The following is a 17,489-nucleotide window of genomic DNA, read 5'->3' on the forward strand; positions in this document are numbered from 1 at the left end:
TTAGATTCTCTTATTAGCAATAATTATTGAATATTCACAATAATTTACCAAGCAATTATAACTAATCATACATTAAATGTTCCTTGTAAGCAAGTAATTTCAAAACCAATATTTTTAAAAACACTTCAAAATTTAGAGCAAAAATATAGAGTATGGGAATTTTTTAATATGTTAGTTACAAGTCACTATGTTGCCTTTTTACAAGTGTGAAAATATACATTCTGTGAGGATCTAAAAATGGCCCTGGTGGCAAATAAAATGACCCAAGCCCTAGTCTTTTTAGCCCAACTCTGAGACTACTGCAAAAAGCCTGCTGGGCAAGGGGCAATCTTTTACATCTCAAGACTTGATATTTCAGTATGTAAGAACCACTTGCAAAATTCCACTATTTTTTTTAACATTCACTACTATCTTTACTATTCTAATTTTTTTGAGCATGCATGTGTAGTACTGGGAATCATACTCAGGGGTATTCTATCTCTGAAGTATATCCCCAGCCCTTTTTTATAGTTTGGAAATAAAGTCTAGCTTATTTTCTGATGTTCTCACTAAGTTGCTGAGGCTGGTCCCCCACCTGCAATCCTCCTGTCTCAGCTTCCTAAAGTACTGGTACTTAGGAGTCATGACACCTGACCTATTCTAATTTCAAATGAAAGACATTATCTCTAATGATTGGGCTTCAGGGACTATTAGAAAACCTTAAGATTTTGTCTTGTAAAGGATAGTGATCAAGAAGGAAGATAGATATTTTTTGTTTACCTTGGATCATTCACAATTAGTTGGGTAACTAGAAAGAATGTTTGGACTTCAAAGACAGAATGTTATGCTTTGGATTGTTGTTATGCCAGGGATTATTAACTCCTCAGTAATCTATCCAAAACACCAATTCTTGACACTGAGAGCTGAAATTAACATTACTTCATGTCCCTGTGTTAACAAATTACAAGACCAGACATATCTCCCTATCTCTGTATAAATAATACTGTGAATACTTTTCCCCCCTGTGTTACATAATAAAGGATAAACATACTTTATCATTCTTATGTTAAAAATACTGAGAATAAACCAACATAACTTCCTACTTTAGGAAATACTTGTTCCTGAAAAATTACTATAAACCAGCTCAAGTAATTTATTGAAGATACCAACTTGCTCAGCAAGATTCACCTCAAGACTCTTAATATGTTCACCAATTCAAAGGTATTTTATTTTAGTACACAGTCTTAACCCATTTCTCACCTTGTAAGACCTGCTTTAAACTCAGATGGTTGAGGCACTAAAACCTTGTCTTTTTCCCTGATATCATCTAAGATCCTGCTAATATTCTATAGATGGTGGTCTTTCTTGATGCTATAAATTTAATAAACTTAGATTTACTTAACAGGATTTTCTAGTAGTTTTAGGGAGAATTCAGTGATGCAGCCTGAGAAATACATGTCTAGTATTTATAAATGTGTAAGAATATAGACGGGTGAATAGCAATAAGATATTTTAAACCAAAATTAGACTTTTTGACACTCAATTGATGCCACACATTGGTGCATGGGAGGCAGTAACCTGAATAGAGTCCAGGACTCTTCAAATTCTGAAGGATTTGGCTTATCTCCCCAGAAAAAAATATGGTTAGAGATATTTTCTCAGAATTGTAAAGTTTCATAGATATTCTGAAACTACCCATAGATTGCAAGTTATAAAACCTGCTCTAGAGAATATACCAGTTATAAGTACATTAGGAAAATTTCCTTTCATTGAGCTTAATTTTTTAAAGGCTAGAGGAATTAGAAGGAAGGACTTTGGATGCTTTAGATAATACAGAATGTGTTTTGTGGATCACTGTTGGTGCTTGTTTAAAATTCAGATTTCAGCATTCTGTTCCAGAACTATTTGGGGAGCAGAGCTCTGAATTCTGCATCTTAACACATTTCCCAGGCAATTCTGATACACACTGAAAAAACAAAGAATCACTAATATAAATGAACAAAATAAGCCAGTACTACAAATAAAAAGGCAGTCTATCAACTGCATACTCAGTTTCTCTAGAAAATCATGGCATATGCATATTATTTCTTTTACCATCTACTTGAAATAATAGCTCAGGATTCAAAATATATCATTTCATTCTCAACAGTACAATCAAAATAATACAATTTGAAAATTTCCCCCAGGTTGAAGAGTAGATCCCTGAACAGTATTTGGAATTTAATATACTAATTTCAAATAAGTTACAGAGCAAATGGGACTATGGAAGTTATATTTGACTTCAGTATTAATTCCACGGCCTGTCAGATTAAAACATTCAGATAATACAACATTGCTTCTATTTTAATTTCTACCCAGGCTACTAAAGAATTCCAAAACTTGTGATCAGTTCAGCCCATGTCTCTAAAGAGTAGTCATTACTGTTGTTACATCAGATCCTATATGATAGGTAGACCCCAGGTCTTCTGGGAAACAAATGAAGTATACATTGTGTGAAGTGCAGTCTAGAATCACTAAATAAAGACGCAAGATGCATCTCTCCTAAGTGACTAAGTCACATTGAAGTGATCCTAACTGAACGAAGATTCCAATTCCATTCATTCAATCAATAGGAACCTAGCCTTTGCCAAAGCAGCTGCATCAGTTTTCTTTATTGGATGTCCTGTCAGCCCTTCAATCTCCAACTGTCCAAAAAGAAATTCAACATCTTCCAACAGAAATCTGCTTCTCCTGATAACATCTTCATGTTTTTAATCAACCCATATATTATCTTAAGCCTACAATAATCCTTGATTTCATCCTCTCTCGGAATATTCAACCAATAATCTAAATGTCTCTAAAATTTTAGTCTAATTTTCATTCTTATCGCCACTATCTCACCTTGGGCCCTCATTACCTCTGGCATGGATTCTTGCAGTATTTCCCCAACTGAAATCCATTCATCTGTTCTCACCTTCTGTTCTTAGCTAATTCTGGACATTTGCTATTATAATACTATTTCCAAAATATAAGCTTTATTCACCTGCCCAATTCCAAAAAAACTTCAAGGCCTTTTCACTGCATACTGGAAAAGCTAGATCCCCTACAATAGCATTTAAGAACCTCTATGACTTGGCCCAACTTATTTTCAAGGCTCAACTCCTGTTTTCCCTCTTTCCTTCCTTCCTTCCTTCCTTCCTTCCTTCCTTCCTTCCTTCAGGGGATGGAACCAAGAGGCATTTTGGCTTTGAAAGGCACTCTCAGTCCTATTTTATTGTGAAACATTATCTTGCTAAGTTACCACACACTGGCTACAAACCTGCAATCCTTTCATCTCAGCCTCCCAAATATTGGGATCACAGGTATGCACAATGACACATGGCTTATATTTTCTTTTCTTGCTTCTAAATCTTCATTCAAACCTGTACCCCTTGTTTCCTTATTCTTTTCACCAGTGTGCCCTTTCTCATGCTTTTAATGACCTACCTTCCCTATCTTCACAGATCCAAATCTTATCTGGTCTCCAAGATATAGCTTAAATGACACCATTTTTTTTTTCTTTTGTGGTACTGGGTATTGAACTCAGGGTCATTATACCCCTAAACTACACCTCCAGACCTTTTTTATGTTTTGTTTATAAGTAGGTTTTCTCTACATTGCTGAGAGTATTGCTAAGTTGTTGAGGCTGTCCTTAAACCTGCAATCCTCCTATCTCGGCCTTCTTATAGATGTGCAACACAGTGCCCAGCTTAAATGCTATCTTTTAGATAACACATTTTTAACTCAAATTTTAAAAAATGCCAATTGTCTATTTGGTCATAAGCACTGAACTTAAGCCCTTGGAGACAAAGGCTTGCTTCCCTTTCCCTCTCCAGCTTAGAGCAATCTCTTTTCTCTGAATTCTCATAGCAAATAGACATGCTAAATGGTCTGTAATGCTATCCATATTGTATTGTTCTTCTTTATGTTTATACTTTTCTACCCCTACCAGACTGAACCACAAACTTCTTATGTATTATAAGAATGCACTTGCTGGGCATGGTGGCACATGCTGGTAATCCCCATGCTTGGGAGGAGGAGACAGGAGGATTGTGCGGGTTCGAAGCCAGCCGCGCAAGCTTAAGAGACCCTGTTTCCAAATAAAAATATAAAAAGAAGTCTGGAAGTGTAGCCGAGAGGTAGAAGGGTTTCCAGGTACCCCAGTACCACCAAAAAATACACTTGAATAAACATGTCAAATAAGTAAATATCTAGTTGTTTAATTTCCTTAGAGCAAGACCTTCATTTTTTATTTAATGGAATATTTTGGCCATTGTGTAAACTTAGTTCTAATTTTATAAACAAAACAAATAATAACAATCTCAAAAGAAAACAGTATATATTTCAGCAGAAATTAAAACCCAACACAAGAGCATCCTAGCAGGCTAGTATTTAAAATAATTAACCCATCTGCATGGGAAAGCTACAGTCTATTGTGTTTGGGGGACACAGGTACTATGGTTTAATACAAGCCTCATGTGTAAAAAGGTGGATTTTACCTTTTGTTGCCATTTTTAAATCATAGTAATAGCATCTATATTATGTCCCAGGTACCATACTAAGTACATTATATTATTAACACATTAAAATTTTGCACAAAAATCACACAGCCCATAAGCAGAAAAATCACATTAAACACCTATGTCCAGGGCCTTCACTCTCTTTATCCATTTCTTTCTTTTTGTTCCTGTTATTGTTGCTTCTGGGAATTGAACCCAGGATCTCATGAATGCTTAGCACATACTCCACCAAGTGAACCATACCCTAACCCCTTTTCCATTTGAATTTTAAATACATTTTTTGTGGTGCTGGGGATTGGATATAGGGACATTATTCCTCTGAGATACACTCCCAGCCCTATTTTTCATTCTTTATTTTTTTTAAACAGGGTCTCACTAAGTTGCGGAAGGCCTCACTAAGTAACTGAGGCTGGCCAAGAACCCAAATCCTCTTGTCTCAGCCTCCCAAATACTGGAATTACAAGTGTGCTCCACCACACCTGGCTGGTAAAATATACTTAACATTAAACATTACCATCTGAACCCTTTTGGGTATACTTTCAGGATAGTAAGAATAATCATTTCAAAAAAAATAGAATAATCATCTCATACAACCATCTCATACACCTCTATCTCCAGAACTCTGTTCACCTAGCCAAATTGAAATTCCATAACAATTGAACAACTTCCAACTCCCCTTGTCCTAGCCCCTATCATCACTCTAATCTTTCATTATAAATCTGACTCTTCTATGAACCTCATATGAGTGAAACTCTGTATTATTTATCTTTTTGTGACTCACTGATTTCACTTAACATAAGGTCTTCAAGATTAATACATGTTGTAGCATGTGCTAAAGGTTTCTTGACTATATTTATTTATTATTTTTATTGAAAATAAATGGAACTTGACTGTATTTATATACTGTATTTAACTTTTCACTTATCTGATGGATGATTGAGTTGCTTCTACCTTTTGGCTATTGTAAATATACTTCCATCTTTGGCCATGTACATGGATGTGTAAATATCTCTTTTTCAAGGCCTTGCCTTCAATTCTGGGTATATATTCAGAAGTAGAATAGCTGAATCAAGAGGGAATTATATTTTTAACTTTTGAGGAATTGTCATACTATTTCAGAACCTTTACCACTAACAGTCCATTGCTGTCACACTGGCTCCCCAAGGTGATGTTGAGCAGGCCAACATTTGTTCTCTAAGAAAAGGAAATATCGAGTCAGGCAGGATGGCACATGCTTATAATCCCAGGTACTTGGGGGATTACAGGTTTGAGGCCAGCCGCAGTAACTTAGCAAGGGCTAAATAGGGGGATCACAGGTTTGAGGCCAGCCTCAGCAACTTAGCAAGGGCTAAATGAGTGATGTGCGCATGTACGCCTTTACCAATTTATACTCCATTAAGATGTATGACTACAATGCACCAAAATAAAGTTTTTTTTAAAAAAAACCCTTTTTCAAGACCCTGTTTCAAAACAAAAATAAAATAGGGCTGGAGATAAAAATAAGGCTCAGAGATAGAATGTCCCTGGGTTCACACCCCAGTACCCAGTACCACACACACACACACACACACACACACACACACACACACACACACAGGAAAGGAAGAAAGGAAAATAAAAATTGGTTTGGCCATCCATGACTCTTTGGATAAACAGTTAAGAGACTTTCACTAATGCCAATTATTTAACCCAGTAAAGAAGCAACTGAAGCAGAGACTAAATTTTTATCAGAATAACAGAAAAGGAAGTTTTGCCTGAGATCAATTTCTCTCTACTGTATGAGGATATTTTTTCAGATACCACATTTCCAATGACTGTGTTGCATGTTTTCCAGTTAGTTCTCTGATAAAGCTACATGACTTTGGGTAATGTCACCTCTTCCAATGCATCTCAGTTTGTTGTAACAAATTATACCACATACAATTTATTTTATCTTTCCTCTCAGTTTTCTCATCAACACAACAGTGTCTATTGGTCTTACTTAATTGGTTTGTGGGAAAGATTAAGTGAGTTTAAATCCAAATTGTACATTATAAGCAAACATTATAAGTTTTCAGCAAGAAGCAGTTGCTATTAATATTATTATTTTCTTGCTATTAATATTATTATTTTCAAGATTCTACATGTAAGGGAAAGAAAAAAACTGTCTCTATTAAGATAAATGAACGTGGATTTTCATAGTAGATTTCTTTGTTAATAGCCAAAGCTTGAAATAATAGAGATACTTCAATAGGTAAATGGCTAAGAAAAAGTGGTATAATCATACTCAGCAATAAAATACTATTGATACACACAACTTAGATTAATTCTAATAGAACTATGCTAAGTGCACCAAGACAATCTGTGAAGTTTGTTTATATGAAATGCCAATACATCTTTAAAGGTGAAAAACAGATCAATTAATGCCTCAAGCTAGGATGGGGGTCGGTAGGGGTTATCTGTAAGCAGTCATGAGAGATTTTACTGGGGCGGTGGATGTGTTCTAAAAGTAGATTATGGTAAGGGTTACACAGTTTTATAAATTACTAAATCTTATTGTATCCTTAAAACAAGTTAATTTATACATAAAATATACCTTTAAGCTGGGCATGGTGGCATATGCCTATAATCCCCAGTACTTGGAACCTGAGATAAGAGAATGGCATGTTCAGGGCCAGCCTCAGCAACTTATAGCAAGGCCCTTCATAACTTACTGAGAACTTGTTTCAAAATAAAATAATAAAGTAGGGCTAGGATGTAGCTCAAAGGTAGAATGTTCCTAGATTCAGTCCCCATTAACACAACATGCCCCCCCACACTAAATAAATAAATACAATATACATTTTAAATATTTTTAAAGACTTTGTCTAAAAATTAAACATGCAATAATATTCTGTTGGATCTATAGAAATACTGATGATAACGTTTTTCAATTTTTCACTTACCGAAGGATGTGCTGCTATATATCCATGTGCACTTTTATCTGAAAATGAAAATAAAAAGGTCACCTCTGTTTCATGAAAATACTTCGTTTAGTGACCATATTAAATTTTTTTTGGTGGTACTGGGGTTCCTGGAAACCCTTCTACCTCTAGGCTACACGCTCAGACCTATTTTTATACTTTTTTTAAAATTTGGAAACAGGGTCTTTTAAGCCAGCATGGCTGGCTTCAAACCTGCGCGATCCTCCTGTCTCCACCTCCCAAGTGCGGGGATTACAAGTGTGCATCACCACGCCCGGTATGACCATATTAAATTTTAAACTCACATATTTTAGACCAGAAAGAAATTCTCCAATTTAATATTAAATAAAAATTTTGACAATTGATATGTTTACTTAAAATAGCTCACATCATTATATCCTTATCATTTCAACAAGTCATTTATAAACTTTAAAATAGGAATCCAGTAAACCTCATCTACATGGAGAAAAGTCAAGATTACCTACTTCAAATTGTTATGATTCTAGTCAAGAGTACCCAGAATTTATTTTCTTTCCCCTCTTCTTCTTCCCCTTTCTCCCTCCTTTCCATTCCTTACTTCTGTACTCTTTTTCCATTCTCCTCTTATCCAAGCAGTGAGTTTCAACATGGAAGCATTCATAAAACACAGGATGAGTTCCACTCACCTCAGAATAATGCAATAACTCAGATACTGTTGAGTTTTAACACAGTTGTCAGGAGTTCATATTTGTAAGTTGATTCAGCAAATAGAAATAAAAGAACAAACGAAATAGCAGTGGCTACTTGGAGTAAAAAACAGACTCTGAGAAACTAAAGGGTCTTAATGGTTACACTAAAATGTTTTCTTGGATGCACTTTAAATTCTGCTATCTGTGGTTCTAACTTGGAGACCTGTTCCCAATTTCCTCACATTGAACATTGTTTGATGTGTCACCAGGAATTTTCAGGCATTTTATTCCACATGGAAGAGCAAGTATCATAAAAAGTTCTCCTTTATGACTTTCCATTTAGGTTTTCAACACTGGATGGCATTTAGGCAGTCTTCTCTTATCATTGAGCATGTGAATTGGCATATGTCTTCAAGTTTGGGCTTTGATATTTGATACTCTTTCCCTTCCACATGCATCCTTGCACTATTCTCAGAGTCTTCAGGCCTGTCCTACATTAAATCCAATGGCAAGCAATAGGAGGTCTTAATAGTTGGGGTGCTATTCATAGCATTCATTTCTTTCTTTGGATGTTAAACAAGTTATTGTAGAGAGACAGCCAAGATCATGATTATCAAAATGCAAAATTATTAGTCAGAATATGGTTTTTAGTTGCTTATATTGCATGTGTGAACACCAAATTTCTAAAGTAGGCCAGGTCTCCTGGCAAACAAAGTCTCAGTTTGGTAATAACAAGATTATTTTGATCTCTTTAAATAGCAAGACATAGTTTCTCTTTTTCAATTTGATTTGGAATTGTAATCAAAATAACCTGACAACCACAAAATTTATGCTGTGTCATCATGGTACAGGTCAATAGATCTAAGGGATCAAATAAAATGGCCTGATTTTAAGTGACTATCTTCCTGCCAGTGAAGAGACAAAATAACTGTGCCTGCTGATTCAAGCTAGTCACTACTGCTTTACTAAGCAATTTCCTTATTTGTGTTCTAAAAACATACAATTAAAATAATTCTTCTTAAATCTTCCCTAAGTTCCAATTCATCTTTTGGTTTACTAATGCTGAATATGTTTGAAGAAGGTACCAGAATTGACTTCATTTGTTCTACAGATATCTTGTTCTAACCATGAGGCTCTCAAGTTTGAATTAATTCTTCACCTTTCACTACCCTAGAATGTCTTACCTCCTGATGTAAAGCTCATGTATTTCTGGTTGTTGACAGTTTCTTTGGAATCATAGAATTTGAGAACATCTAGAACAGCTTGAGGGTTCTTCTTCTGTTCCAGTTTTGTTATGTTGGAGGTTTGGAGTAATCGTGCCCATTGCTCAGGAATTCCCTGTGGACAACCAAAGGGAAAGAATGGCAGCTCAGATCATTGGGCAGCAGCATTTTCATGTTCCAGTAAAGTTCTTCACCAAGAAGCCCATGCTACCTGTAGGATTACACTTGGGAAACTGAAGTTACATTCTAGATTTAACGTTAGTAAATTAACAATGCAATCATTCTCTTCTCTAATTCAAACACATAGGTAAAACTAGGATCCAACTTAAAAAGGGTGGGTGGGAGTATGACTGTGATAGAAAAAAAAAGCGCATGAAAATCACCTCCATATTGACTCTGCTCATCCATGAAATGATGTTTACAGCTTAGCTTATTGTTTTCTGGTGACTCAGGGCAGACATAGCAAGACTTCTCTAAATTTGTGCACAGCATAGTATAGTGCAGATCAATGGGTTTAGTATGGCTGGAATAACATAAGCTGTTTCTGGGTATGTTGTAATCAGAACATGTTTTAGAATATACAGAAAGCCTCACCCGTGGTCAGTTTATAATTTGTGATTACAAAATGTAATTTTTGGGTCTCAAGCTTTAAAGAAAAGTCAAATTAGAAGGAGACAAAAATAGAATTTTGGAGGAGTAATAACCACTGAGATGCTAAGTACTAACACTGCTGCTTTGGGAATTTCCCCTGCAGCTTTCTCCAGGGCATCCCTCCTCCTCTCATCTTTCCTTCCCTTCTTCCACACTTCATTCATTGGCCACATAGAACCTGGGGAATATGAAAACCATGTCAAAGCCTTATAAGAATTTGTAATAATCTGAAGCATTTAGAGCAGAGAGGAGGGAATATTTGGAAATCTAACCAAGGAGATTTGTAAAACATTACATGGAGAAATTAGATTCGCATTGAACATTCAACATTCTTCCCTACATGTTCAGCATACGGCTGTCCCCATTTCATAATTATCCAACCTCCAAGAACATCTTGGAGAGAGAAAGAGACACACTATTCCTGAAGTGCATCCAGACACAAATTTATGTGGCTTTGTCCTATGAAGTCTCGGCAAAACAATGTGTGACGTGGGCCTCCAGAGTTTGGGAATGACAACAAAAAAGTGAGATAAGCCAAGCAACAACTCTACTGCACACACATGAACCTGCTGCTGCAGTGCTATGACATCTCAAAGAAGCACTTTGATGCAAGCTTCTTTTGGGCCTGTGACGCACCTCTGGGAGCTTCCCTGGGCACATCTGTGAGCCATAGAGATCTGGCTGTAATGGACGTAAATAAAGAAAGAAAAGAAAGTTAAAACAGAATGTGGGACAACTTAGAAGGTGGGAGGAGATGAATCCAATGGGTCTGAATGGGGGGGAATCCCTTTTAAAGTGGGGCGTTTATGAAAATAGGGAGGTATTAACTAAGTCGGGGACAGAACAGGCTACAGGACAACAGATTTAAGAGAACAGAGAAAACGACAATGTTCCAAAGTTTGGAATTATAATTCTACTTTTGGCCAGATGCTCCCTCCATAAATAGTCAATAATAAGGATTAGCCATTAAATGATTGGAGAAATTTTTAACAGCAGAAACATGAATTTGGAGGGGGAAAGAATGGCATTATGAAAAGGTTTGACAATAATTTGTAAGTTATTTTTATAACTCGGTGATCACAGATAGCCAATGGCCATGTGATGAACTTACAAATTCAATTCCCAATTCTGGTTAACCAATTTCAATTTTACATTGGAAGAGTCTATGTGACTTAAATTCAAAGGATGGCTATATGACAATTCTAAATTTTGTTTCTCACTTATGTTATCATTTATTTAATAGCTAAAGTCATGGCTGGCCTACAGAAAAGTAGATACAAGTATGTTCTCACACAGCCAGACTCTATGTTTAATTTTCTTATAAATGTAGGTGGGGAAAGGGAAACCATTTCATTTCAAACCATATATGAATAATTTACATTTTAATGCTACAATTCCAAAAACCCACTCCCCACAAAATAAGATCAGCTATATGGTAACAGCCTTGTCTAAATGAAGATTTCTCAAATGCTATAGAAACATGCTTTGACTCAACTGGTTTGATTTGGGATATATGTCCTTGATTCCTGGCATTTGGGGTTACTCCAAGCACAGAGAAACGACACTTTACATGCATTAATCACGCGGCTTGATGCTAAAGCCTTAAGCCAAAACTTGGAACTCATGAGCCCATGCATGATCCCAGTTCTGATTCTAAGTGCAATTAATAGCATTTGGTTAATACTGTAATGGCCAAAGGAGTTATTGAGTGTTATAAATCTAGGTATGCATTGCACATAACCACTAAGCAGACTTCACTGGCATGATCATTAACATAATAATTAGAATATTTGCAGTTGTTATACATTCCCATAGTGCTTTTAAACTTTTGTGATAGTCATATAATCACTAGACAGCAGAAAAAATGCTGTCAATTGCAAAAGATCCTCCATACAACTATACTTACCACATGACTATAATGCCAATATAATTTATTTTTTCTAAGTTGAGACAAACCAGTTTATCAATAAAACCTCACACTTAAATTTGAAAATATGCCTCAAAGGCATATAGTCAGAAAGCCAACTTATTACTCCAAATTGAGGCACTCATTATAAAAGTTAGACAGCTAGTGGAGACCTAGGAGTTTGAGCATCAGAAGCAGGAGCACATATCAATGCCTGACCATGTATACAATAACAAGTAGATGTACGTCAAGCTGGGGATTGTCCAGTGTAGCCCAGGAGAATGGCAGCATGATATAACAGGCCAAGCATTATCTTATTATAAGAAATGATAATTTATATCACTCATACCATTTTTCCCTCTGATTGACTTGAAGCGACCGTCACAGGTCTAGAGGTCTGCAAAGGGGAGTTCTGAAGTATTTGGGACAAAAATGGCAATATAAAGGGTAAGGACTTTTAGTAATTTAATACCAAAAATCTCACCTCCCAACCTAATTTTAGCCTCAGTGTTCAAGTGTATGACCAGATGTACAAGGTTGTATGGATTAATTAGCCATAGGGCAATCACCAAATCAATACACCAAACCAGTGTCCAAATATTCAAAATAGCAGTCATTGAAAGACAACTGAATTAGACTGTTCAGCAATTTGTTGAAAATTCAACCTCAGCAACCACAATTAAATTCAGTAATAGGATCCCTTCAACACACAATGGTTTAGTGGTACTGTAGCAATTAGTACTCAATTATAAATCCTACCAATAAAATGATTTTAAAAGCTTATTACCATTTGGCATTTTTAAAGTGAAACATAATAGCATAGCAAATGTATGTCATAGGTTAAAATAATAAAAGTAGAATTTGGAATCTTTTAAAAGAACATGTAGACAAGTAATTACAAATGGTCATTGTGATGACAGTAAAGTGCTTTAGATTTTCAAATTTAGTCTGACTTTATCTTATATACACAATGGCTTTTAATCAACTAAATGCTTCAAAACAGTTGTTTTATTTCAGTTTGGAGGGAGAGGGGTATCTTGTTGGGTTCAGCTATATCAAACTGTTTTTCATAATTAGAATGATTGTCCATCACATATCCCACCTCATCCCTCTCTGATTCATTCATTCGGTTCTAATAAATAGCCAAATGAAATGGCTGGTGCTGCAGTCAGCAAGATGGTGGTGATTCACTTTCCTTTTTTCCCATTCAGAACCCAGAAAGGACAAAGAAAGAGCTAAACATATACTGAATAATGAGATGCCAAGTAAGTTGAAAAAAGTGGAAAGAATTAAACACTGGAAGGAACCAAAATGTCACATGAGATAACTAGAGAAAAATATTCTCATATCAGAAACAAAAAGGAAGGAAAAAAGTATGGAATGATAACAAAATGAGAAATGTAAACACGAAGAAGGATATATATTTTATTTTATTTTTAATTGGCACATTGTAAAAAAAATGAAACATTTATTAAAAAGTACAGAGGGGGAAATGGTCAAAATTGGAAAGATAATGTTCTGAAAATAAAAAGTTAAGAGTTATTAGATAAAATTTCTATAAATTTTAAGGGTTTTTTCCTATTTCGAATGTCATAAAAATAGTTATAATCTCCTTATTTATGATTTTTAAAATATAAAATTTTTAGGTTATATAAATTATCTCGATCTGGTGAGAATAATGGTGGTAATAATGTTGATGGTGACCTTCTAGATCCTAAAAGTACAAAAGAGAAAATTCTGACAATATGAAAAAGGTAGGGCTTAAATTCAAGGCTATTTGAAAAATGACTGTTATGATTAAATTGGTTATATCCTATCTCAACTTTAGCAATGTCATTATATTTTAACACTCTCTCCTACTTACAACTGAGAATACAGAAAGAATCAGCCCACATCACTTTATGAGGCCAAAATATTTACTCTGCATTTCATTCTCATATTGCCTACTTCCAAAATTGAACAAATAAGATAATTTGGATGTCAATTCAAAATGGTTTGCATCACCAAATCAAGTTGATTTGCTTCTTTTTTCACTTAAGCATGTGATACAATCTATTCACTAGCCATCATGCAATTTAACCATTCAATTTCTATCTTCTTTCTTATTCTTTTCTTTTTGGTGTGTGGTACTGGGTATTGAAGCCAGGAGCATTCTAACTCTGAGCTACACCACCAGCCCTATTTATTTTTTTAATTTGAAACAGGGTCTCTCTAAGTAAGTTGTTGAGGCTAGCCTCAAACTTGCGATTTTCCTATCTCAGCCTCCCAAATACTGGAATTTTACAGGTGTGTGCCACTACACCCAGCTTTCTCTTTGATGTAATAAGCCAATAATTTATGGTAATGTTGCTCTGAAAGTTTTCTGAATTCATTCAAACCTACTCATAATTTCTGAATGCACATTTTGATTAGTTCCCTAGCTTGTATAGATAAACGTATTTGACTTCCCTGAAGATAAATATTTTAGCAACGTCTTTTCCTTCACTCATCTTTAATAGGTGCCAGATCTAAGTTCGTGCTAGTGATATATAAGCACCACAACTATTCAAATAATATCTTGATTTATAGCTATGGTCCATCTAGAAAATTCTTATTAATATTTATTTTGGATTACTCATTTTATATATTATATGTGTATATTTGTGTGTGTACACAAAGTAGTACATAATCACTAAATCATACATGATATATCTAGCAATATTTTTTCTTAAAACATAGTTTGTTGTTTTTAATGTCTACAAAATATACCTATTAATAATTCCAAAAATAATCTACCTCCTTAAAAATCAAAGGAAGAACAGGTCAATTTTACAGAGTTTTTAATTAGCACAGTTAGGCAATCTGGGTAATTCAGTTCTCAATGCAAAGCCTGAATTATTCAGATGGATTGTCTACACTGGCCAAATTGAGTAGATGATTCACTTCGCATGATTGATAAAGAACAGGTTCAGGCAGGGTCTCCTTACCAGAACTACATTTTCTGTGGCATGATAAATTAATATTTTCAGTTAAGTTAAAGACTATTTAGCAATTAGACATTTTTGTTGAAATGGACAAAATAATTTTGCCAACATTATTGGCACCTACTAGTTCTATCTATAATTGTCTAGGCAAAGTCCATCTTACTTGGAATCATCAAAAACATCAAGCCTGATATTTTGGAATATAGCAATTCATGCTTGAAGCCTATTTTCATAAAGGAATTTTTCATGACTACCAAATGAAACAAGGAGCTTACTTACAGTGAATTCCCCGGTGACAGCATCAAACCCCACATGAATCGTATGCTCAAAGTCTGAAGGAAGGGAGATCTCTGGGCGCTCTTTTTCTTTCTTCTTATTGGCTAAAGACAACATGTTAACATGTATTTATTTGGGGCGTAATTTTGACTTCCATAAGTTATACAAATAGGTTTATCAAAACAGTTATAAAGTTGAAAGACAATTGATTCCAACAGAATTTCAACAATACTCAACTCCAGAAATTCCAATTTTATTTCCAGAAGTAGCTGAGAGTTGAATAAAAAATTGTCTGAATATTTTTAAAATTCCAAAATCCAATTCAATCAAAACCCTCATTCTAGCTAATTTAGATCCTTTACCAATGTAATGAAGTAAGCAACAGTTAATCTGAATATATGGTGTTTAACTGGTTTTGTCAGGTTAAATACTGCTTACTAAATAAGAAATTCACTACACAAGTCAAGTTAAAGCTTAGTATTAGGAAGAAAGAATAAATAGAAAAAGATTTCAGCAGTCTATAAAAGTGCAAAAAAATTACTGGGCATGGTAGCACATGCTTGTAATCCCCGCGCTTAGGAGGCTGAGGCAGGAGGATCGCGCAGGTTCGAAGCCAGCCTCAGCTAATTAGTGAGGCTCTCAGCAACTTAGTGAGACCCTGTTTCCAATAAAATGTAAAATAGGGCTGGGAGTAGAGCCCAGAGGTAAAAAGCCTCTGGGTTTCACCCCCAGTATCAACAAAAAAAAGTATAAAAAATGGTTTTTATGTAAACTTTAGTTAAATACCAAGTGTTTAGTACCTTATTTATTTATTTATTTATTTATTTATTTATTTATTATTTTTGGTGGTACTGGGGTTCCTGGAAGCCCTTCTACCTTCGGGCTACACTCCCAGACCTATTTTTATTTTTATTTTTAAATTTGGAAACAGGGTCTCTTAAGTCAGCGTGGCTGGCTTCAAACCTGCTCTATCCTCCTGTCTCCACCTCCCAAGCGCAGGACTTACAAGTGTGCACCAGCTAGAACCTAATTTAAATGTTTACTTTTTAAAGAATATCTTGATCTTTCAATAAAGATACTATAACAAATCAATGACATTACAAAACTTTTTCCATAATTATAATAATTAATCGTTTCCTACCCAGCATATTTCTGGCAAAAACTACAATGTGATATTTTTTACTGAATTAATTTATTAGATTTAAAATCCTCAAATTAGTTCTTTGATTTAGTCTTCTTAGTTTGTAACTATTTTTTCCATATCCCCATTATATTTTGACATATTCACCATTAGAAATCATTGCATTTCTCAAGTAGTAGATTTTTTATAGAGACATAATTATTAATAAATATTTTGATAGTTAATAAGTCAAATGTCTTAATGATATAATCTCTGAAGAAATTAAGTTGTGAAGTGTGAGAAAATTAGTATATCTGGAAAAAATTTTCAGTAGGAAAGTAATATGAAAACACTAAAACGACAGCTAGTAGGTTCCATAAAAGACATATCAGTAGATTTGAGTATGTATCTCTGATAAGATTGTATTCACAGTGAAAACATTAATACTTACCTTCCTAATATTGGTCAAGTCAGCGAGAACCTGGTTTACTAAGTTAAAAATAGATATTTCCTTGGACTGATTTACAGACAACATGCAATTAACCATATATAGATTACTGGCTTTGTAGGTTACCTGCGACAAATTTTAAATTCAAACCCTTTCATACTCAAATGCCAGTTTTGTGGCTTCCTTTCTCTTCCCACTTTCTTTCACTGTTCTATATGTCCAGCCAGAAAACAGAGAAAAGGGGCAGATACACAGACATTCAAGCAGTAAGGGGACTACAGAGGATCAGGAAAAAAAAGATTGGGGGCAAAGAGATAGGAGCCACTCCAAGCCTTTGCCTGGCCTTGGAACCCATTCAGTACTTTTAAAGTAATGCATGTCATCTAAGTTAACCTCAGTACAGATTCTGCTTTTACAGTAACTGCATTTTATTAATGAATATTATCCTAACCACACAGTGAATTTACAACTTTTTGTTGATACTCCCAATTCTTCCAATTTATCTGCGTGTTTGTATATTGCACTTAGCATTGACTTGTTCTACCATTACTTTTCAGAAATGCAAACAAAAAAATCTTAATTTTTGTTACCATACTGGACATGACTAACCACCACCTCTTTCCATTTCCTTGACAATGTGGTCTGACTTTTCTCCTCTATATGTGACCATTTTGCTTTTATTGTCATCTCTTCTTTATTTCTATCATTCCTAACGCAGGCTTTGATCTTCTCAAATCCTTTCTCTACATTCATTCCTCCCATATTAAATCCATCT

General features: G+C 34.9%; 1 protein-coding gene across 4 annotated transcripts in view; it reads right to left on the reverse strand.

Annotated features, from left to right (window-relative positions):
• Nucleotides 1–17,489, reverse strand: part of PAK3 (p21 (RAC1) activated kinase 3) — a gene marked incomplete at both ends in the record, with an annotated part of 94,078 nt that overhangs the window by 56,917 nt on the left and 19,672 nt on the right. The window contains 5 exons of one of the 4 annotated variants that reach the window (XM_080718694.1): nucleotides 7,442–7,479; nucleotides 9,312–9,465; nucleotides 10,638–10,682; nucleotides 12,257–12,319; nucleotides 15,150–15,250. In XM_080718694.1, coding sequence (XP_080574820.1) covers nucleotides 7,442–7,479; nucleotides 9,312–9,465; nucleotides 10,638–10,682; nucleotides 12,257–12,319; nucleotides 15,150–15,250 — 401 coding nt within the window. The remainder of the gene's footprint in view (nucleotides 1–7,441; nucleotides 7,480–9,311; nucleotides 9,466–10,637; nucleotides 10,683–12,256; nucleotides 12,320–15,149; nucleotides 15,251–17,489) is intronic. The other 3 variants (XM_080718696.1, XM_080718695.1, XM_080718697.1) reach the window with 3 other exon arrangements.

Source organism: Muscardinus avellanarius, assembly GCF_963383645.1.
Source record: "Muscardinus avellanarius genome assembly, chromosome: X".
NCBI lineage: Eukaryota > Metazoa > Chordata > Mammalia > Rodentia > Gliridae > Muscardinus > Muscardinus avellanarius.